Genomic DNA, 24136 nt, shown 5'->3' on the forward strand with positions numbered 1-24136 from the left:
TCAAAACAAATCCACAACTTCATTTATAGACAAATGTGTACATAAAGTCATATAAACTGGCCATGTTCATCACACGAAACACATATTCTATAAAACACACAGAATATCCTTTTTGTCCATTAAGGCAACAATCAGCTTGATTTCCTAAAGTAACATTATTGTTGTAAATGTGAGGGGAAATAGATAATGTGATATTCCTATCTGACACTTAAACTTTGGCATAGAGTACAGCATGAAAGGCCACACACAGCTGGGGGACAGACTGTTGCACGGATGCAGTTCTGTATTGTGTCCTAATCGAATATAAGGCTCCGTAATTAATAAGGGAATGTCTTTTAGACTGACCTAATTTTATATTGATTACAGATCAATAGTGCTGTTCAATACAGAAAATTATTCCTTCGCAGCCCCACTGTGGGAAACTAATAGATTTGTTTAAAGATGTATAAATGATTTCATAAACGATGAGGTTGTTTTGGGGCTAAAAACTGAACAAAATGGTTATTTCTCTGGAACTACTTTTAATTTTCTTATTTACTCTTCTTGCCAGGAGAGTGTTGTGATGTGTAATATCAGTATATGTCACTGGTTAAGAAAAAAATATTAAATGAAGATGGCACACAGAAAAATAAAAGAAATAATTTACAGGTCTCCGTTCCTATACAACATGGAGATACACTTATCTAAGTCATAGCACAATGTGTGAACAGTATTTGCTGAAGGTTTTACTTTGATAGACTGAAGCAGAACAACCAGAGAGGCTTTAGTACAGGCCTCACGTCATGGGGTGAAATCTTCATTTCAGGCTGTGATTGGCCGATTAAGCAGGTTCGAATTTGCAGAGGATGTTTTCAGATGTCTTTCAGGGCTTTTTGAAGTTGTGTTTGGAGCATTTTCAAAAGGAAAAGTTGTAGCCGACACACAATATTATATCACTTTTTGCACAGTGCCTTGACGAGTGCCTTGTAGTCGACGGTTTGTGCTGACTTTACCCCAACTGCGTCCCATTGGGGTCCTTTAGGGTGTCGTTAAAGGCATATAAAGCATATGTATTAAAACGACTTACTAGCATGGTGTGCCAGTGGCCATGGATTCCTGGCGTCAGCAGAGATACTCACAGCGGGAACTGTCACTCTTATAGGTCATCTGAGAGTCAATACTTGACCTGGAGCACAGGAGCATTCGCTCTGATTCAGTAGTTGCTCTTCTCGCCCAAAACTCAGTTGGATGAGAGTTCAACGTCCTTTCCTTCATTGAAATGGTCTCAAACTTGACATAGCTGTCTTTTTCAAGCTCCTCTTCGTCCAGAGCTGTGCCGCTTCCCTTGCAGTACAGGTGGATAATCTTATAGAGCAACAGCGCAATGAGAGACAAAACCAAAGCACAAGCAATGCCGCTAATGATATTGAAAAGCCGGCTCTGCCCGCCCTCCTCTACATTGTCCAACGTGTAGAAGTCAACGCAGGGATCTTTTCCAGCAGCACTGACCTTTGCGACGAGGCAAACCGAGTACCGTATCCCCGATGAAAGTCCCTCAAGGAGCTCTTTTCCACTGCCAGCATTGGTCTCTAACGTCCTTTTGCTGTCGTCCTCATCATAGGGAGAGTACACCACCGTCAGCGGGGCATCATTCGGTAACCCATCCGCTCTCCACAGCAACACCGCAGTGTCAACGGTTTCCTCCACAATCTTAAGGTCTTTGACGGACTTTGTTGCATCGCCTTTCTTGCTCTTTTCGTCTGCTGCGAGCTTTCGCTCACCGGCTCCCTGCTGGCCCCTTGCTTGTTTCAACGAGCCTTTCCGTAAACTGGTGCTGGCTGTGGTTTTGGGCTTCTTGGTGACCACGGCTGTCAACGTTCTTGGGAGAACTGTTGAAGTGGCGGCCAGCGAGTTGGGGGTGTCTGTTGAGGGGGTGAACGTCGGCCCTTGGCTGGTCGATTCTGGTTGGACGGTGGGCCCCGGTGGAAGGATGGTGGAGCTGAGGGCACCCGCGACCGAGATTGAAATGGCGGCTTCTGCGTTTCCAGCAACATTCTTTGCTTTGCAACTGTAGTTTCCGGCGTCTTTGTGTAATATTCCATGCAAGCTCATGATGGACCATCTGACGCCCTCTTCAGGTGATTCCTGGACTGTCGGTGGGAAAAAAAAACACAAAAGTAAACAAGAAACAAATGACAACAACCTGCTATGTATTTTTATTACAGGTAACAATAGAAAATAGATCTGAAAAGAGCAGTGTTTGGTTTCTCACATGCTTGTACTTTAATAAGCCTGCATATTGTACCTGTGTTGTTGACCAGAGAACCATCAGATTTTTGCCAATAAAGAGTTGGCGTTGGAAACCCAGTGGCATCACAGCGCAAGAGGACATTGCTGCCTAAAGGAGACGTGATCTTGGTAGCCGAAGTCATGACTGATGGCTTCACACAGTTGTCAAGTTCAGCACGCTGAAAAAGTACGCCGGCAAGATTCTCCGGTCCAGTGCAGGCCATGAACTGGTCCATCAAAACCACAGGTGTGCCCGACATTTTGGAAAGCTCAATCAGCTTGGAGATTTTGCAGTCACAGAACCAGGGGTTATCCTGGAGGCCTGAAGATGAGACGAATACAGATCAAATTGCTGTTTCATATCAGTGCAGTGTCAAACAGCATCTGAATAATGGGCCTTTTGTTGATCATGATTGAAAGATTAGAGGACGCAGATGGCAGTGAATTGGGTTGCAATATGTCTTATTGACATTCCGGCAACAGCTGCAATGGTTTTGGTGCTGTGAAGTGAATGAATCCGAACTGCATACCAATGAACTACAGAGTACTATTTGGTTGCATGTTGCGGGCAGGTAATCCTACCTATATATGCACTCCTCCACAAATAGCTCTTAACAACTGCTGCACACAATAGGTAAGCTCATGCAATGGTTAATATTAAAGCTCTTTAACAGGATTAGTTTGTCTTAACAGTAGCAAAGCACCTTAGCTGGCTCGTCTTCCTCCAGTTGGTGGCAAATGGAAAATACCAATTTTATAATTCTAAATGCTGAAGCAGCTGTCTCTTTGTGCATGCACACTCTTTGTCCGTATGGCCTAATCCCATTTCTCCTTCACGTCCACCAGACCACACAGCCGGTTCCTTCAGCCCAGATGAGCTAGCTTCCTTATTAAGCCTGTTAACGATGTCCCTCTCACCATGCAGTGCATGCAAAACACACACAGTAAACAAACAAACCATGAAATGACTCGCTGACATGCAATTAACACAAAAATATTTTGATAATAGTAATATACTGATGTGGATTTAAATGCTATACAAATTGCTATAGATCTTTTTGTTTTTACTCCACAATACGTTTATAATGTTAGCATTAGGCTAGACTATAAGAAAGCTATTTCAGCCAGTGTCTTGCACCTACAAGTTATCCTGCAAATAGTGTGAATTTACAGAAGTAATGAAAATTCTGACACTTGACCCTTGATAGTGGGAACTATGACACTTGCTTTTGTTCTGAATACAAAAAAGGCAAATCACGGTGGGAGAATAATAACTTTTGATAAACATTTGATCACACATCTCCTCTGAGGGAGAGAAGCTTCCAATAGGGCGCAGTCCTTGAACGGTTCTCCAGGGAAATCCCCTGGAAATCAATCTGTGTGTGTTTGAAAAGTTCTCCCAGGATCAGCTGATAGCGCTGGGCGAACCCAATGCAATGTGGGGAACTGGCTCTACTAGTTACTAATGACCCCCTAATTACCCCAACTTGTTTTGCCAGGAGGCCGTGTGATAAATATTCATCAGTTGATCAGGACAATGAATACAATGCTTAGAATAAGCTGATTTGATTATGTTGTGTCGCTTCCTGCCAGGACGGGTTTGAGCCCGGCTGGATGGATGAACCCATGATGGAAGGAAGTTCCTCAGGGAATTACAAACAAACCAAGTGCTTCCTCTGAATGAGTTACTTAGCTAATCTGGATCCAACCTTTGTACCCTTACCTAACACAATTTTCTGGGAGACATTATGAGACATCGGTGCTCCGTTGAAGGGCGGCCAGATATCCATGAGATCCGAGGGCAGGGTGGTCAATTTGTTGCTGGAAAGATCCAAGTAGGTGATGTTGAGGAGGTAAGGTATTGCCTCGTTGGGAACATTTGTGATTCTGTTGTTGTGTAGATCCAGGGTTTTCAGCCTGGGCATCTCTTTCAGCGACTCCCAAGGGAAGACGGAGATCATATTCCCATCCAGCCTCAGCTCGTGGAGCACTTTGAGGTTGTAGAAACTTGCAGAGTCCACCGAGCTGATGGAGTTGTAAGTAATCCACAGGTACCGGAGGTCCACCAGGTAGTAAAAAGCTTCCGTTGGGATTCGCCGCACCATGGTTTTCTCAATGCGGAGTTTGACTGTATCCACAGGGACGTTGACAGGGACGTCAGACATGTCTGGATCATTGCAGAGCACTGATCTGAAAATAATAAAAAAAGGCTTACGGGATAAATGGTTTGAACATATCCTATGGCCATTTGGACAATTGTTTAACTGAGGGTAATTGAAACATCATTTTTCTAACGTCATCCTCGGTAGAGTCAACCGTTCCCTGTTTTGCAACTGTTGAATCAAACTCATTGTTGTCTATTTCATTAGTGGAAATTAGTGGAAATTCCCTCAAAGAAACCAAACCTGCTGTAGGAGGGATGGCGTGCTGCTATTTGATGTTTCCTCCCCTTTATGTTAGATTGAGTATTAAGGACTGACCTCGTTCTCTGTAACGGCAGCAGATGAATGCATTGTGGAAAAGGTTCTGCATTAATCTGACGGATTATGCAGGCGGCTCTTCTTCAGGGATGAATGGATTGGCACCATGCCAAGAACCATATATATCTTTACGTCCTACATGCATATTACTGCGTTTAAATGCTTATATCTACACACCTTTATCTTCACACTGCACTTCTTTAGATACTGATCTGTATTTTTTGTGTATTTTTATTTTGGTTGCTTATCCAAATTTGTAAAAAATGAATGAAAAAGATGAATATGAACTGATGGAAACATGATGGCCGAAAAGGTTCCAGCTAGTAATACAACTACGTGCTTCATCTTTACTTTCCGTTGCGGCCAGAGTCCGGCTGGTTCTTCATGTTGTGCACATTTAATGCATGGAAGGCTTTAGGTTATCGAAGTAACGGCATAGAAAAGGTCTTGAAAACTTACACAGAGAATTGCATGACATTTATTTTGCATTTTAAATTTGACAAATTGCAAGTGTTTGAATGAAAGAAAAATCAAAGCATAATTTACCTGGTTCCTGTTCCATCGGTGCGTCCATGGAAGACACAGGTGCACTGGGATGGACAGAAGGGACGAGCTATACCGAGGCAGCATGCGAATACATGCACGTAGAGAAGTGGACGCATGGTGTCAGCGAACGCACCAACTGTTCTCACAATGAGAAAAGATCACGAAAAAAGATATCCGGATTCATGGAGAACCTGAGGGAGAATTATTCCCCCCAAAAAAACAAACCAACGGAGAACAATGAAAAGGGCTTTCAGAGTCCATAGGATGCAACAGGCTGTGGATCTAATTACAGGACATGTCTCCCGTCGGATTGCCTGCTCTAGGGTGGGGGAGGGTGGTGGATTAGTGCAGGATTTCTTGGGCAAGTAGGGACACTTGGCGGGACCGCTCCTCTGGTCATGTCGCTAATCGGCTAATTCCAGAGAGGTTTCCCATCGGTGATCAGCCGTGCCTCACGTAATCCATTCAGTTCCCACCATCACCGTTACTTATTTAAATAGAACTCGCAAATTTCTCTTCCCATTAATATGTCCCATCCATTGTAAGACCTATCGGAAGACTTTCAATCGCACACTATGTACAGCTTGGCTTAGTACTCCCAGTACTGTAGATTCAAGGTGTTTTTCTGGCTCTGACTCTCTAGACTTTTCTAAAAATCTAAATGTATTATGCAGCTGGAGGCCTTATGTCAGGTATGTGAGTGTGTTCTGTCTGGCACTAGGGTGCAAACTGTAATCTGGATGGGATTTATTACCGGACTAGGTGCACCAGGGATAGAGGGGCCGGACCCGACCCGTCTGATGAGTTGGATCGCTTTCATCATTTTGTGCACAGGTGTTTTTAACATAAGCGCAGAGAGCTTGGGTTGGCTTGAATGTGACTTTAGGTCTTTTAAGAGTATTGTCTACCTCATGTATGTTTAAAAATGTAAATGAAAGCATTGCAACTGTGTCAGCATGTTTCTCACAATTCGAAGTTTGTGCTCCAACTTCCTCCATTTTTAGATAAACCTCTGTCTTGGCGGTTTTCAAATCATTTTCATTTAAAAAAGTCCCTCAGAGTGTGTTATTATCTTACTCATGCCCTTGTGAAATTGCGGACTCTTTATTTTGAAGGACTCAGCCCAAAGGGAGACCCCTGGTGATAGAAGGTTGTACTGAGAGTATCTCCAGTTGACGTCATTTACTGTTTTTCCTTAAATAGTCACTCAACAATTTAATCCTGCAGGAGAATATTTGAAAAAAACTACCCGAAACAAAATGGACTGAAGACACTAAAAAGTATTTATTAACAAGTACACAAGTGAATTTTATTAATGCAAGCAAATTTGATCATACAGGTCAAATAAGCCACTTCAAGCTGTTGGCACATGAATGTACAAAACATATTCAATTTAAAGCCTGCTACTAAGCATTCGTAGTGAAAGTACAAAAGACTAATACGAGGAAAAAGCTGAAAGCATTTTTTCAGATTACAGAGTAAGCAATGTTGGTACAAGCATCGGTTTTTATGACATGGTTGAGAGCTCATCACAAACTAAATAGACACAACTCAAAGACTACAGTCTCTAATATCAGTAGCATAACGCGGTAAGCGTGGGAGGTTTATTACTGCACATATAAACAAAGGGTCGATCCAGCAAGACAGTCAAAAGTGTGAAAATGAAGAAGGTGAAATAAAGCAACTTTTGAGTCAATAAGACTATATTAATGCATGTCCATGCCACAAAAAACATCTAAATTCACAGTCCTTACTAACAGTACAGTTATCCAACTTTGAGTTGAACACCAATGCACCAATACACATCTAGAGAGAGCACAGAAATGGTCAAATAAGTGCATGAAACTAGCTTTTTAGGAACACCGACAAAAACTGGGTTTGCCAGGCGATGAACCGGCGGGCCGCCTTCTGGGGCGGCGTGGCGCCGCAACGTGTGTAAGCAACGCGGTTACTGTCATGGACAAAATGAGCGTGACGCACACATGTGAGGATTGACCAAGGAGGGCCGTCACACCGACGGCGGTAAGGGGTTCTTTACGGTTTTGGGATTTGGATGCAGAGCGGACGGACCCACAGTGACCTCTTCTTATTCTGTCCTTAAATGTCGGTGCTTAACATATAGGTATGCTTTCATATATACAGTGCAGAGTTCTGGAAAAACAAGAGTTTTGTTGTTGATAAAGTTCCATTTTTAAGAAATTAAAAAAGGGGGCTTGCGTGTGCTTTTTGTGGCTCGTGATTCAAAGACCATGGAATCATTCACAGTCCTACAATACAATAAATAGGCAAGATTATCATATGACACCAGATGATCTAGCTTTAATTGACCAATTGCATCTTTGATGTCTGATCAGAGTCATTGTTTCCTGTTTAACAGGTTTGGCACATCCAGCAATTATTTGTTTTACTCTGATTTTGTATTTATTACTGTGTTGTCTTGCCGTTGTATAACTTTAAATAGAAAAGCGAATTTAAAGACTTTCATGTGAAAGCAGTTTTAATCCCTGGGAATAATGGTATAGGAAGGTATACGATGCCTCGTGGCCGCGTTGTGAAATTTTAAATAATTTTCAAAACTAACCACTCGTTCACATACAATACATAGTTTTTGAACATGAAATCTCCAGACACACGACACGATAAATGTGCTTGAAAACCCTTTAAAGCCCCTGTTGTCCCCCTCAAAAATCAGCAAAAATATATTATGTATGAGAGGAAAATGACACCTAGCATCAAATAAAAAACAATAAGAAAAATAAAACGTACTATACGTAAATTATAAAAAAAAAGAAAGAAAGTGAAATACTACTGCTACTTCTGATTCTACAAACTACAATAGATCTACTATCAGCACTAAACAAGATCAATAAAACTGCCATAATGATAATCATAACACCATCCATGAGAGGTAAAGGGGCTTTTTTTTCATCTGAAATGCTGTTTGTGACTGAGGAGGTTTGTGTGACGTCCCCCACCCCCCCCCCCCCCCCCAGATCACATTGTCATATGACGCACCAGTGACATCAGCGGTGGCGAGGGCCCTAGGCGCCATCCGCCCCCCCTCGGGAGGGGATGGCAGAGAGAGACAGATAGAGAGACAGAAGAAGAGAGAGAGGGAGAGAGGCCGGAGTGGCGGGGCCAGGCCTCCCGCTGGGCTCTATGTGTAGGCGTTGAGGCGCTCCTTGGAGCGGGTGGAGTGGATGTCGTGAAGCTCCTGCTCCTCCTTTGACTTGATGTCCTCGTACTTCTGCATTCGGCAGGCGTCCTTCACGTAGGCCCAATTGGCGGACAGCACCATCAGGTAGTGGATCTGTGGGACGAAGGGTTTGATCGTGTGACGATAATAATAATCCAAACTTCTTTGTGTTTAAACTTCCTCATGTAGATATTATTATTCACTTATTGTCTTTTTACTACAACTACTTTATATTTGAAATGAAAAAGTAAAGCTCGTTTGAGTGTACTGGCCCTTTAAATCAAGCAGCTGTCCAATGACCCAGCAGGTGGCAGCATAATACTAGATCCTGTCTTGGCCTTGCGTTACCATAGCAGCTGAGAATATAATGAATGCATTGTGTTTTAATGACCGAGGTTGTATCACAAGCACTGACTGTTTCACAGCTGCCGAGCAGAAAGACCAATTAGCCCACTGAGATTTGAAGACTGAATCTTGAAGAACATGTTTATTTTTCTGCGGCTTTGAGGCTGCTTTGGGGTTGGCTCGTTATTGGGATCCGTCTGTGTGGATGTTTTTTCCACACTTACCAGCTCTAAAAATAGATATTTACAAAAAAGATTCCTGCCCTAAATTACAAAATCATCCCCAAATGAAAACACTTTTTGTTTTTAAGAAAATGGCTCCGCAAATTACTGAGGGATGTTTGCAACAATCTCGGAGCCTTTCTTCACACTGTTTCCATGACAACGGCATGCCTGGTGCCTCCGAGGGAGGGAGGCAGGACGAACCCTGTCTTTTTCACTGCACCAAAATGCCTTCTCTCCCTTCCTCAGCCCATCTCTCTCCGACCGATCGCACACGGGACGCTCACGAAAAACCACCAACAACAAAACGCCACCCGGCGCACAAATGACTGACATCGAGGGTTTTTCAGAAATACCACAGAAAGATTCACGTGACTGTTTTCTGGTTGATTTTTTCGACCGTAGAGTGACAGGTGCCAGTCTCATTGATGCCTCACCATTGCAATGACCGCAGCTCCTGCTCCGGCGAGGGCGCAGATGAACAGGTGGAAGGTCATGTCCAGCTGTGGCAGAAACACACCACGGCACACGTTACTCTTCATGCACTCGCCAAATCCCACGGGACAATAGACAGCTTCAATATTTAAATACTACATGAACGTAGTTTTTAGATAAAATAATTAATTAGTAATTAACCATCACTTTTTTATTATTTCAATGGCGTTATTCTGAATGTGTGTAATCGACAGTCTTAAATTTGCCTGATTACTCACCTCATTGGACTCACACATCTTGTAGAACTTCTCTGATCCAGCACACACTGTTTTCGCCTCATTAATTGCCACAATACCTGAAGTTGAAACATGAAACCGTTAATGTAATTTGCTACAAAATGCAGACAAAGAGCTTTGTGTAGAATTAGACCGTTATAATAGAGACTTGATGGACATTAAGTCAAAACACAGGCTTCCATTGTGACCCTGGCAGGGCTGGGGTTGCTGACACGGAGGCGGTATTAATGGCTAATGGTCTGTAAGATGTGGCGGTAATTAAAAGCAATGAGCCAGCCGCGTAAGCGACTGATATGGTGCACCTTTATCCCAGCTGTACATAATGTTATTGTTATTGTTCAGGACAGGAGCAAGACTCACTCATACAACATATTTCCAATGCAAAAAGGTGTATCACTTCCAAATGAGGCCACTTACAGTGTTTACTCTGAAAAGTGGCCTCATTAAAACGCAGTCTGCTAGATGAAGAAGAAAATAGCCGCAATTTCCACACTGCAACATGATGAGATTGAGATCTGCACAGTAGGAGTGTGTGTGTGTAGTGGGGGGGGGGGTTTAAGACAGAATAGCCTTCCCTACCATACTGGCGTGGGTCCAGGCAGAGCGTGGCCCCCTCCAGCACGGTGGCATTTTGGCAAATATTCCAGATGTTGAAATAAATGAAGACTGGGAGGGAGGTGAAGGCCGTCACTCCGAGCCAAGCCAGCATGAAGATGTACGTCAGCATGATGAACTGCAGAACACATTCAATGTCATCAATTAACGGGTTTCACTGCCTCCTGGAGGCACACCAGGTTGGATATTTCCGCGGGGCCCAGGATTAGTACATTCACATCTAACGACCCCAACGACCACGAATACCACAGCGTGGCTCATTTCCTCTGCCTCCCTGTGGAACCTCAGATTCACCAAGCAATCCTTATCCCAGAGATAATCTTTTTAGGATCGCTTTAGGCTCTCTGATATGGTCCTTTCCTCTTTTTTAATTATTGTGGCAGTGTGATGAAATTATCTTGATCGATGTTTTCAAAGTGATTTTTAAAGCCCCTTAGCTGTTTATTTTACAACACAACATGATGAGTTGCACCGCCGACATGCTCGTGGACGTCAGCCGTACCCAAGCGCTGACGCAGCGTCCGCAGGTGGTGATCTTGAAGTCTCCGTACAGGTCCTTGATGGCGCCGCTGGTGAAGAAGCCCTCCACCATCAGCAGGATGCCGTAGACAAAGAAAGCCGACGCGATCCCGTAGATCACGTACTTGATGATGTCGATCCTGAAGAATGAATAGAGAACCACTGAAAAACATCCATGACAACGCAACGTAACACTCTGTGGGAGTTACAGGTCTTTGCCTGGAGGTTTGACTGTGGGACGCCATGTTGTTTTGAGGCTTGAGGCTTGAGGTTTGTCGGTGTGGCGTTTGCCGAATTAAAGATGTCAAAAACCAGGTGACCCTTGAATCCGACGGGGACCCTTTTTCTACTCACATGGTGAAGACGTCCAGTGAATCCACGGGGCTCCGAACCACCTCAAAGTAGTTCTGGAGGATGGTGACGGTGCCGGAGAGGGCCTCGTGTCCGCAGCCGCAGAACAGAGCCACGCCCGCATACAGCAAGATGGTGGCTATGAGCGAGGGGTACGGGATGCCGCCGAGGCATTTGATGCAGCATTCAAGGCACCCTGATGACAAAAAAAAATACACTGGTCCTTAAAAAAAGGAAGCAGAAACTCTTCATACATAGATGCTGACATTTTATTCAGCACTAAACTTTGCCTGAGTTACACGTAGTGATTCTGACCTTTGACCCCATTCTTTGTTACTTCCTGTCCCCGCGGGGCCCTTAAGGCGACGAATCGCTGCTCGGGCCCCAACTTCAATCTCCTGTCTTGCAGATTGCTCACAGAGAAGCTGAGTGTGGAAATACTTGGGCACGCCAGTGTGTCTGTATGAATTGCTTAGATTTATGAGGCTCCCCGCTCTGCTTGTGTTTGTCTATGTGTGTGTGTGTGTGTGTGTGTGTTTCGAGGTTCTGAGTCCGCAATCTCTCAGAGTAACAACAAGAGAAGTGGAGTTCATTCCCTGTGGAAGCACGGACCAAAACCAGACTTAAACGGGCTTGCAGTTGAGTGCAGTGAATCAACCACAGGGAGACAGTTTCCACGAAGCCCCCGCCCATCGAGAGTCATATCGCTTCATTTAAAGCTGGGCCACTTTGCAGAGCCGCCTTCTAAATACGCATTAACGTCTGCAGTACGAATCAATACTCGCATAGCGGATGCGCTAATGTCCTTCCATGTTTGTACCAGCGGGACGTTCCGCTCGATCAGAGAAATGGCTCCGATCTGTTAGGAGACTCCGTGACGAGATGATCAAATATTAAGGGATGGGTCAGCCAGAGGTGTTTTTAGCAGCGTCTCCATCATGGGGCATCTCTCGATGTCTTCACCTGTCTTACAAAGCGGGTTTGGATCGCAGTCAGAAGCTGGGAGTTGAGGAAGAGAAGGAGGAGGAGGAGGGTTATTTGCTCAGGCTCCTGAGTGGAATACCAAGTAGCTGCTCTTCGCTCAGACGCCTGGTGCAGCTCAGAATCTCGCCGAGATTATTTATCTCCTTGGTGATGTAATCCAGTGCTAGACTGTAGCAGCTCTGTTCTGCCTGCTCTATTTATAACCTCTTTTGTCCAGGAGAGGTTCGCTGAATTCGCATTTTATGTTTTCCCACAACCTTCTTCATACTTCATGACATCAGCTACAGTTTTAAGAAATAGAAATGAGGAAATAGTTGAGATCTACCAATGCTCATTGACATGCTTCTCTTGTTGTTTTTGGTCTCTATTTGTGGAACTTTCCTGGCTGATTTCAATAGGAAGCACTTGCGTGGTACGGTGGTCCTTTCTTGTTGTAGATGCATCTTTTTAATGGAATGGGGTGCGGTTGCAGTACCGCCAGTTGTTTGCTGTTTTACAACATTCTGCGTGGTTGCTACCTCAGCGTTTCTCCATCACACGGCCTCCATGGGCCCAGGGGAATGGGGGTGTCAGGAAACACCTCTGGCACCTTTTAGACTATCAGGTAGTGGCAGTGCCATCTGACAACCACTCCGGGTGCAATCACACCAATTCACACTTTGCTTCATGTCTGTCTGTCCACCTGCCTGTAACCCTGCTGCTGCGTCTGGAATGAGGCAAACGTAAGTCCAATGGAGAGCGTGGTTTTGATTGTGAATTCATTGCTTTTGATGAGAGTTTGATTAAATTGTCATTTGGCAGTAATTTTGGGGTTTGCAGCATCTATCTTTGACTTTAATTCTACATTTAAAAACATACCAGTATTGCACTGGAAAGGAATCAGGCACAGGGCGGGAGAGAAGAGTCCCATGGTTGCAATAACAAAAGCATCTGCCACTTCAGCACCACAGACAGCGCTGCGTCACAAGCATCATATGGCCGCGCGGCGTGCACGAGGCGACCGACGTTTCTCGGCCTCGGACGGCGTTAAAGAGTCCGAGAGACGCTGGTGAGTCAGGCAGAGCAGACGTGACTTAACAAGCTCTCCGGCCCTGCTCTCTCTCTCTCTCTCTCTCTCTCTCTGCTGCTGGAGATGCTGCATTTTGGTCCTTTTGCTAACGACTAGGATGGAATCTACCTCATCCCTCCTTATCAAAAGGCCTACTGGAAATGGGAGAAGAAACTGCAGAAACTTGTCATGTCTTAGGCAGAAAGGGATTCAATCCCCCTTCCCTAAAAGCTCATTATATCAAGTTACCTTTGATTTCAGGCAGCGGGCAGTGACGCAATGATGATACACGATGAGAGAGAACAGTCACACACCCCCTCTGTTCCTGTTTAAGTGAGTGGAAACACCCAAGCTGTCACAAACAAGTGGCCACATAATACTTAAGATTGGCCTCATTTCAGCAAGACTGTTCAGGTTCATAATAACATTTCTAAATGTGTCCAAAAAGCTTTTTGCATTAAATCTAAAAATGGTCTTTTTGGGGTTGGGAACAGTTTCCACAACTTTGCATGAATGGCAGAGCATTTGAAATACATTCATGTCACTTTCTTTTCATCCACATTTGAGACATGCATGAGGCATATTTGGTGCAGATGTTCGGCGCCGGTGCTCATCTCCCTTCATGTGGACTTTACATGAAGGGAGATGAGCACTTTGTATGAATGATTCATGTCATGGCCTCAATCAAGTTGTATTACCTCTGCATTTTTTACGTGTCTGCACAGTGATTAAACCAGCAGGAGCATCTTGCTGTGCTTCGTCTTAAATGTAGTTTACCACAGATAACCAGGCCGGTCTGGTTTGTATTAAACTTCAAGTTCAACAGCTGCAGCTAAATAAGTCGAGGAGATGTTTCCATGGAACAAGTTGGAGATAACGTTACAGGGTAAGACGGGAGTCATTTTTGGGCTAATTAAAAATGACAAGTGAACATCGAAGAGTTCATCTCGGCCCTTAAGAAAAAGAGACAAAGTCTCCAGTGGAAGATTCAGTTTAATATTTATTTTCTGTGACTCTGCATTGATATCAAGCGACTGCGGATGGAGCTGGTGAAAAAACGGAAGCGGTGGAGCGCCGGTGACTCTGAGAGCTGCTGGATGCTTGATCCATAATTTAGAAGCGGCACAGTGCAGCAGAGCACGAGCCTCTGGCATCCATTATTCATGCTTTCTGCTTAGACCGACGTTACCTGCGATGGAAATAAACGATATGCCGCTTGATGAGGACTGGCCGTTATTTGAACTGATCTCGCTCACAGATGTAGTGCTGCTTGTAGTTTGGCCTGAGTGACTTTGGTGTGACAAATTATTATTTTCCCGGGGAGGGTAAAGTGTTGAAGGTTCATAACTTTAAAAACAGGTCATTATTTGCAAGTATCACTCCAATTTGAAAGTATTTAGTTCTGTATTGGATCCCAAATGGGTTGAAAAGACGAAGGGTACTTTCCCCATAGAGTGGTAATCAAATGAATAACACTTATCTGGCAACGTGAGGAATAGTCTAATGAATTTTGAACAAAGAAACAGGGTTTTAAGAGGCGCTGCGGTTTTAGATAATTTAACCCCCCGCCCCCTCCCCAAGAAACCCTCTGTTCAAAAAAGAGAAAGAACGAAGCCTACGTGACCCCAAACACAGAGGTCCAATCAACAGAAGGCCTCTCGCTGATACAATGGGAAAGGACGACCCCCTCCCGGGGCCCCTCCCACCTCCGACGGCTCGTCCATCTGTCGCTGCCACATCCGACAGGCAAAAGACACACACACACACACACTCTCTGAGACCCAGTGGACACACGATGGATGAGGTTATCCTTAAATTAATGACGTCCTCAGAAAACATGACTTGATGTCCTGGAGACACTTTGTGTTGGATAACAAAGGACTCGCTGCCCTCATTAAGCCTCTAATGACTTCGGTTTTGTTTGGTCTTGTTTAAAATTAAAGTACTTTTAAAGTCCATTCGCCTTATGTCTAGATTTTTAATTTCACTTACTGTATCAGCGGCAGTAAAGATCCTTCTAAACTTCAAACGCGGTGGAAGCCTGATAAATCTCTGAATTGTGTATTTGTGACACAAAAGTCGAGATTACACTTGTTGTTGTGATTGTAATGAAACTGTTTCACTAAGCCTCACTTTCACAGTCGTCTTCACCACTTTACCTGCTGGTGGCAGACATATGTAATACTTTCTTCTTTGGCCTACCTATGTTTACATAAATAGGATATCATATCATATCATAAAAAGCGCTGGTCCCACAGCAGAATATAATATAAATTCCATATGATTACTTGTTAAAAATTAAATTTGGCCCATAATGTGTAATTCCTTAATTGAAATGAATCTTTTCTATTTGAAGCAAATAGGCTTTACTTTTATGCAGTTATGGTCACAAAGAAAATTAACAAGATATTTTGTGAGTGGAGGAAATGAGCAAAATGAAATATAGGGGGTGGCTGAAAAGAAAATGCTGTTCTCATTTTTTTTTTCTGGAGCATGTTTTCTTTGCATACATTGCAAGAGGTCTAATTAGACTCAGTTTTTGCGCTTTCAGCTAGCAGTTATGAGTTCCTTGTTTCCACATATACATTCTGTATGGGGGTGGGGTGGCAGTGAGCCCGGTCCTGGAGAGAGAGAGAGAGAGACCTCAGTGGGGGATGGTGGGATGGTGAGTCTGTGTCAGGCTGAGAGTAATCAGTGAATACAAGTCTCGTTGCTTTCCTATTTTTAATGCGTAGCCCCCCTTTCCCTTGAAGCAAGGATTTTTTTTCAGCTCCCCCCCCCCCCCCCCCTCTTACCCCCATCTACTCTGCGCATGTTTAATCAACCAGTATGGTTGCCATGTCAACCGCAGCACAAAAACTGAGAATAGGCCGGGTACTTGGGAGCCATGACCCACTTACTGTATGTCAACAAATTCAGTGGGACAATAGTGAGTGGGACACATTACACAGATAACCCCCCCAGGGCAGAAAGCACGTTACAGGCCAGGTCCAAAAGCTCAGCCTCTGATTCCCTCTTTTGCTTCCTTTGCCGAGGGAAGGAAGCGTCTGAAGGAGACTGCGTGACTGCGGAGGCTCTTTGTCTGAGCGGAGTTCATAAATGTCAGAAACTGAGGGGAAGACACCGCGGTTGTTCTTTCTCTGTCACTGTGGGGCATTGTAAGCACTCAGGGGGGGGGGGGGGTGAAATCTGCTTAAATGTCTTGATCGGCAACGTGTCAGGCAGCGAGCACCAATGGGTGCAGGGATTAAAGCACCAGCTTCTGAACAATAGATCATAATAACCGCCTGTCTTCTGTAAAGCATCGAATGTGTCACCAGTCGGTTCTTCTACGTATTGATTCCAAATGGACTACATTTTGAATAACCCAATTTTTTTAACATGATCAAATGTTCCCACTTGGCTCCTGCGGAATGGTTTCAAACTGAAGGTTTCGAGCACCTGTTATTCTCTGTATAAAACATCTACACGAGGGAGTTATCGCCCCCGAAAACAATGAGATACATTTTCACCAGAACAATTGGTGGAACTCCCTTGACTTCTTCCGGGCCGGGCAGCTTCGGCTTCAGAACAATGAGTCGCAATGGGAGGGGGAGATATGTCCTGTAGCATGAGCATGAGCACCGGTACCGTCCTGAGGGTCAGAGCTGTTACTGCAGTGGTTTTAGCCTCGGAAAGAAATCAGGACGAGACACAGACTCCCAAGTGGAGTCTGTACCAATTTCATTCGTAAGGGTTAGAAGCTCTTTGAAGCAAGGCGACCAGACCAAAAAAACACATACTCAGTAAAAATAGAGGATCGATTATCTACCCTAGAAGCCTCTTTTGAACCCACAGTGCCTCCAAACAAACGTGACGTTCATCATGTTAAACCGGATAAACCTTTAAGAAACACAGCAGTGTGTGTGTGTGTGTGTGTGTGTGTGCATTGTATCTGCTCTGCTAACTTTGTGTGTTAGACCGACAATCACGCCAGTGTCATCGTCGTCGTGTACGATCTCGCCAAGTCGCTGGCCCGGTCGAGCGGATCCAACAGAAGGACGAGCGGTGCCTCGCAGAGAGTCGGTTCTTGGCTGGGGAAACGCTAACAGGTGTGTCTTGTCTCAGTTTTTCCGTGCAGCAAGGATTAACCGCACCAGTGGGAGCCATCTTCCCGGGAGGCTTGTTTGGCTTCATTCTGTAAAAGTACGGAGCCATTTATTGCAGGTTTGCTTAACTTCTCTGCAAAACTCCAGTACTTTGGAGCTCTGGTTCGGGGGGGGGGCAGTTCCGCCACCGCGTGGCGTTGGTCGGCTTCCCGTCGCTGATCGGGGCGCCGGCGGTACACAGCGTGCTCTGCTACATTTGGCCAGCAGCTGAAGTGAGCAGTAGCGCCCACCTGGTGCATCTGACTCATAATCTGAGATTTGCGGCCTCAGAAGAGGAAGGCAGAAGGACATTAGCGTGCTGCGAGGGAACTCATTGACACCTCCGCCTTTTTCTGTGGAGGAAGAACCTATTTGCAGCTTATTCGGGTGACATGTACCGCATTTCACCAACAATAAAGCACAATAACAAACCCTGTGAATGTCAACACAGAGCAGACCCGAGGTAAACGATGCTGCGCCACGTTAATACCTTTTAAAATGGTCATGGTTGAACAGAAATACTTGTGCTTGCGTTTTAGGGAACTTCTGCTATGAGCTTCACTGACTTGGATGCTATTCGTGTTCCTGCCGAACCTCGGACATGTGTATTGTGTTGCAGCTTGCTTTAGGCGAGCATCACAGGGACTTCTTCATACATAGATATAGATAGATAGATAGATATTAACTGAGCGAAAAGCATGAAATCAAAGCGACGCGGCACGAAGCCTCACAGGGTGGCGAGCTCGCCATGCTTCATCGGGACGATCATCTCAATCATCTCACGTCCTCCGGTAAGCAGGAAAGGAGCTGCCCAGTGAGCCCCGCCTCCTTGTCTTAACATATCTATCTTACACTGTGTCACACTTTATGAACCCGTAGATCTCCTGAAATGATGTCATGATCAATTCGCAGCAAATGGGGGGAAAACCTAAAGCAACCGTCCAAACCCAGTGAAACCTCAGATCGATGTAAAAATCCACTTAGAAGACCACTTGGCACATGGTTACCGATCAACCAGCTCTAGTGCTTTGCATCATCTCAGCACTAGTGCACATGTTTATTCCAATGAAAAAGTTGGAAGAAAATGCTTTTCATTTGTTTGTGGTGAGTTGTGGGCGGTGATTCCTGACGGCATGTCGTCCAGGTGCCTGCTAACTTCTGTCCAGCAGCTTGGCCGGATTGATTGTCAGCTTCTGAGGTAACACAGTCTTGTTGAGTGGTGTGAGTGTTTACAGCATCAGCTGTTTTCTCCTTTTATATGTCATAACGCAACCTGCATTTCACCCCGAACACGACTTTTACAATGAAAACCATCTATTGCAACCTTTGCAGTTCACGAAGCTACAGATAAACAATTACGTCATCTGCAAAACAAAAAAAAAGGAATGAGGTTCCTCTTTTGAATCTGCATCTTTAAAAGTGTTTTTTGGCTGTTCTCGAGAAAAGCTTTGTCAGTGAGCCAAATGCAGATAAAAAGCCGTCACTGTATATGTGTCTGTAACTCTTTATGACCCAGATGAACGCACGGAGATGCACTCGCAGCTTGCATGGCTGCGTCTTTCACTTGGATGAGCATCTAGCAGTTAGCGGCCGAGGCTGACACATTTCGCTCTCTGAATAGGAATGCCTGAGTACACACCTCGTAATGGCGACCAAGAAGTGCAGGGGGAAAAATGTTGGCGGTGCACTCGCGGGCCATTCTCTGAGGCCCTTTGATCAAACTTGGACAGAATCGAACTGGTCATGACAACGTGTTATCAAACATTGCTCTCTGTTGTAGACACCTGTGATTCCTCCCTCAACCCTTCTCCCCCTTTGATGCCTGTCACTCAACGCCTGTCAGTCTGACGCATCACCACTTTCTGTCTGTCCTCCTCCCACACTCTCAGACGAAGTGAACTATTCCTGTGGTACTGAAATGTCATCGGCAGCGGTGGGTGAAGGGAGGATGGATAATGACTACACTCGGCCGCTGCCATGGCAACTGTTTCCGCTCATGTGTGTGTCTGCGAGAGGCAGGGAGGAGAGGCGGGAGGCGAGATAAACACGAGCGAAGCCGTGCCTGTCTCCTGCAAAGTAAATCTGAGTTTAAATCTGTGTTATTCACACAATGTGACAAACAGCCTCCTGCTCCGGCTCGGCTCCTTTGTTATTTTGACGTCAAAGCGAACATTCTTATTCCAAATGTTGCTGCCCACGTGTGAACATACAACCACTCCCACTCTCCTGCCTTTTAGGCTGCTGACCATACAATGAATCATTCATGCAGAGAAAATGTGGTGGGGGAGTTTGAAGTAAAAATAGCAATTCCTTCCTGCACCCCTCTGGTGTGAACGCAAGAAAGCCCCCTTGTCTTGCTGCATGCATCAAATCCTCACTGAATGTCCCCGGGCACCGCTTTCAAGTCTGGGTGCCGGGACTCAAAGGACGGACCCTGAAAGCGGACGGATTAAGGGCTGTAGAAGCTCGGGTGGCTTCTTCTTCGTGTTGCCCTCTCAAGCCGTCGCGACGAGCACGAAAGGCTCGTGGAGGCAAACAAAGACAGTCGTCCCCCCGGCGGAGCGGTTCACACACCCCGCCCCCACACCCCCCCCCCCCCCCCCCCCACACCCTGACTGCCCGAACAGCACACAGAGACGCGCGCTCTTCAGTGGAGGGCCGGCACTCGACGGACAAAGGAATCCCCACAAACAGCTGCGCTTTTATTCAGAAAGGGAAGGGACAACATTTGGGACAATTGTCTCAGCAGACTCACGTCCATTTAAGGGAAACGTCCCCAAACATGCAAAGGAAAACTTTGTTACCTTTCTGGGTCTGCCCCTCATCCAGGTCTTCTTCCATTGTGATGACTCTGTCTTTAGGGTGAAAGTGCAGATCAAGCTTATTTATGCGATTTTTATTTTAAAAGACGTAGTCCACAAGGCACTGTCTTTCTGTCCGTCCCTCTCCTCCGATGTCTCTGGGTGTCCCTGCAGAACGCGAGGTGTCAGTTGAGCTTTCTGTGAGGCGCCCGGTGCGATGTGAGGGATCACTGAGCCTTTGTGGTGATGTCCATCGCGAGCTGCCGTGGCAAGTGCTGAGAACCCTCCCTGGTCCCTGGTGGAGGAGGAGGAGGAGGAGGAGGGGGGCAGAAGGGGGGCTGGATGCTGGTCTCTATGGTAAGCAGGAAAGCGCATGTGCGACAAGGGGAGAGGGGGGGGGGGGGGGGGGGGATTGTGAGGCTGAAGAGGCAGGTGTGTGAAAAATGCCAAATGAAATCAATGAACGCATCATGGGAATAAAGACAAAGACCCTCCGACTGTGTCGTGTTTCAGATGGGGGGCCGGGGGGGGGGGGTCACCACTAATTGCCCGGCCCACCCTAAACACCCCCCTATTCTCAGGCAGAATGGTTAAACCCCTCGCCCCCCCCGGCCCATACTCTACTGCATTAACTCAACCGCTCCTTAAGTTGCAGGGGGGGGGGCATCTGATTTCAAAATGGGATTCTCCTAATCTTATTAGTCATACAGATTCAATTATACGATCACCAAAGAAGTGTCATTGGATTCCGCTCACGTAGACGCAGACAGACACACTGCTGCTCATTTTTTGTTGGTTTTAAGATTGAAACACGAGGATTGTGGGGGCTGTGGGGGCTACTCCAGTTGAGATTTTTTGGGCAGCCAATGATTTGCTTCGTTTCCTTATTCCCGCCCAATAAAACTATTTTGGCACGTAAAATGACAGTAAAATGTATGTAAATGTCTCTGCACGGAACAATAGGACTTTAACACTGACCGTGTTGAAAGTAATGTTATGTATGCACGAAGCAGTGCAGCAGCTTACACATTACAGCAGTATGCACAAACTATCTTTACATTCAATAGATGCAAAACCAAGGATTTGATACTTTGTTCCTCGACGCGTAACACTGATATCGACCACGGCTTGAGCCACACGACACTGCACATGCATGGACACAGGGGGGGTGGAGAGAGGAATGAAGCCGGGGGAGGGGGAGGCGGGGCACAGGACTAATTGAAAGAGCATTAAGGTACATTAAGCTGCTGTGGGAGGAAACGTGCCGTTTGAATAGAATATGACGCGACATAAGGTGTGGACAGACGGGCGATCGGACAGGTGGATCAGATGAAACTTTAATGATCCCTGTGGCAGAGAACTGGAGACCAAGGGGTCAGAGGTCAGTCAGGAGTTCAGAGAATGACATCAGTTATGTTTCTTCAGCTGTGGCAGCTTTTGTTTTAAGTGATTAAAGGAACAGCTTGGTTACTCAGCCTTCCACGGGAAGAAAAGTTTATGCTAATTATGCTAATTTTTCACAATTAATGTAATGATTTATTGATTTTAAAATGTAATGCTTCATACATTTTTTATTGCTTAATGCAACATGTTGGATTAATAATTCAATTTAGCCTCCCGTTGTAGCATATTGTCCCACCCAATGGTCAAACCTCCCTTGTCCACTACGTACCTTTTTACTTGATTTAGCAAACTAATCTTCCATTAGTGCTGACTGCTGATAACTGGCAGTAGAAGCACGTGCAGCCGCTCTCATGGAAACAAAGGAAAGCATCACTCACATAGAGGGAGATCCACTTATTTTGAGACATCATTACATACATTAGCAAGTTAGTAAAGCAAATAGTTAGTAAAGTTTAAGTTGTCCGAGTTGCAAGGTTAATACTTGATTTTCCTTTTTTCCTCTTCATGCTGTTGACTACTAGACATTTATACTTTTTTTACTTTACTTTCACCTTTGCCCTCTCCATTGTGAGTCTAACAGTTAGAGTGGGGTAGTTTTTTAGAAGGTAAAGGTTATTGTCTTGCTTTAACCTCTCCTCATCTGTTTAAAAACAAGTGGTTGAAGCGTGTTGGGTTATTTTTTGTACGCCAGTCATCAATTTAAAAATATGGCAAAGGAATCACAAGCCAACCGTAATAATACAGTCTTTCATTTGGATTGTTAGTATTTGATTAATATGTGTAATTCATATAATCATTTTAAATGTAATCAAATGAAGTCCGTCAGCGAAGGAAATGAAATAAATACCCATCGAATGAATACTGCTGAATGTTCGGATGAATGTTCTTTAAGTTGTAATTAGCTTTGGTCTCCAGGGGCCGGCAGCATGTTGGTAACTAATGTATTATAACTAAATTAAAAATATATATGCATGATTAAAAGCAGGTCATTAGCGCTTGCTGAGAGAGCAGGAATAATGATGTATATATATTTAAATGACATGCACATTCCAGACACATACAGGCCCCACCGCCTGGATAACATGGCACCTACATGCTTACTGTGGCTTTTGTTAATATGAGTGAGATATTTGCTGAAAGGCCTTTGTATCTCAGGGAATCCTTAGCTTACAAAGACTCACAACCCCAAGGCCCCCCCGGCTAGTCGGTTTACTGTCCGTGTTTCCAATGAGGCCTTGACCCCCCCCCCCCCCCCCCGCCCCCACCGTGGTGGTGGTAGGAAAAAATCAGCAGATGGTGAAACGCTTTCTTCGGGCGTTTTCGGCATCCTCGATTTCCCACATCTCTTTTCTTCGTTTCATCACAAAAGTTTTTGCTTTTTAGTTCATCATCGTACAGCGCGTGCTGTTTGAAACCCTGCAGCCAACCGCCTGTGCACTCTGAGCGACCAACACGACCAGCCAAAGGAGCTCACAGTAAGCTTATTAATGTCTCCTGGTCGCTCTCCAGTATGGGCTTGCTAGTTGCCATAGCAACCAGGACCTAGAAACTGTTCGGTAGGAGAGGTGTGTCGACGAACAATAAATATAAACATCACCCGTGTAACCCTGGCCAGAGCTTATTGTGTAAAGCAGCTTCTCAGATTACAAACAATGCATGTGGCTTTTCTGCAGCACACACATGTCATTTGTTATTTTACATTTATATTCCTTTCTCACATTTGTAGCTGCACCTCAATGGATTCCACCTCATGAGCTGATACCGATGGTGAGGCGCGACACTGAAAAGCCAAATTCCGACGCTGGTCTCCCAGCGCCTGCAGAAATCAACAGCCTTAAGTGCTGATGTGTGTTCACGGCCAGTCAAGCTGAGGAAAATCAAAAGACACTGAAAGATTAAGGAGGTCAGGCTTTGCGGCTCCACCGAGGGAGGCGGGGAAAAAGAGGCTTTTACAGCCATCGACTAGCGTGGAGCATAAAGGGATGGGCTGCTTCCAAAGGCACGGAGGGATGTATGAAAATGCATCCATTCAAATGTCAGATTAACACTCCTGCTCTCCTTAATTGGTTGATGAATGGACCTTTGGACAAGTGTCATGTCACCACATTTTCTTTGCGGATTAGCGTTAGCTGTTCTGATTCTTTTGGCTTCGCGATGAACCTGAAGATGGTGGTGCAAAAAAACGGTTAATGGTCATCTCTAGCTGATAGTCAGTGGGATCTGCGTGGATCATGTCAGTAGAGCATCGCTCCATCTCGCTATTGAAAGCCCGAGCTCTTGGACCACATGAGGAGCCGGGCAGTCAGCCAGAAACACTTATCATCCTGTCATCCCCGTTTTCACTGGCTTCAGAACTCCATTGTGCTGCACACGGAGCATCCATCCAACCGAGTGATCTCCATCTCAAAGTGAATATGAGTGTTTCTGGCGCCAAAAACATGGAATGTTTTTTCACTAAATAAAGCCTTCAATGGACATGAGAATATCATTTTGGTTCTGT

At 45.2% G+C, this 24136-nt stretch overlaps 2 protein-coding genes across 2 annotated transcripts; both read right to left on the reverse strand.

Annotated features, from left to right (window-relative positions):
- On the reverse strand, positions 1-6439 carry lrit3a (info leucine-rich repeat, immunoglobulin-like and transmembrane domains 3a). The gene is made up of 4 exons (XM_037461073.2): positions 5295-6439; positions 3992-4458; positions 2285-2590; positions 1-2129 (listed from the first exon to the last, which is right to left on the reverse strand). Exons 1-4 carry the CDS (start codon positions 5408-5410, stop codon positions 1102-1104), a joined length of 1917 nt encoding a protein of 638 aa, XP_037316970.2. The 5' UTR covers positions 5411-6439; the 3' UTR covers positions 1-1101.
- A 117-nt stretch (positions 6440-6556) lies between these two features.
- Positions 6557-20545, reverse strand: gpm6aa (glycoprotein M6Aa). Its single transcript, XM_037461075.2, has 7 exons — positions 20236-20545; positions 11276-11468; positions 10905-11061; positions 10367-10520; positions 9770-9846; positions 9494-9559; positions 6557-8604 (listed from the first exon to the last, which is right to left on the reverse strand). The coding sequence occupies exons 1-7, from the start codon at positions 20270-20272 to the stop codon at positions 8452-8454; spliced, it is 837 nt and encodes a 278-aa protein (XP_037316972.1). The 5' UTR covers positions 20273-20545; the 3' UTR covers positions 6557-8451.
- Positions 20546-24136: the final 3591 nt, after the last annotated feature.

Source organism: Pungitius pungitius, chromosome 2 (assembly GCF_949316345.1).
Source record: "Pungitius pungitius chromosome 2, fPunPun2.1, whole genome shotgun sequence".
Taxonomy (NCBI): Eukaryota; Metazoa; Chordata; class Actinopteri; order Perciformes; family Gasterosteidae; genus Pungitius; species Pungitius pungitius.

Excerpts from the sequence above, each read along its gene's own strand:
- gpm6aa (XM_037461075.2), bottom strand. The coding sequence starts at position 20,272 with ATGGAAGAAGACCTGGATGAGGGGCAGACCCAGAAAG. Across the intron at positions 9,847-10,366 it reads CCTGGACCCACGCCAGTATG|GTATTGTGGCAATTAATGAG; the intron begins GTAGGGAAGGCT and ends TTTCAACTTCAG. Across the intron at positions 9,560-9,769 it reads AGATGTGTGAGTCCAATGAG|CTGGACATGACCTTCCACCT; the intron begins GTGAGTAATCAG and ends TTTCTGCCACAG.
- lrit3a (XM_037461073.2), bottom strand. The coding sequence starts at position 5,410 with ATGCGTCCACTTCTCTACGTGCATGTATTCGCATGCTGCCTCGGTATA. Across the intron at positions 2,591-3,991 it reads CTCCCAGAAAATTGTGTTAG|GCCTCCAGGATAACCCCTGG; the intron begins GTAAGGGTACAA and ends TCTCATCTTCAG. Across the intron at positions 2,130-2,284 it reads TTCTCTGGTCAACAACACAG|TCCAGGAATCACCTGAAGAG; the intron begins GTACAATATGCA and ends TCCCACCGACAG.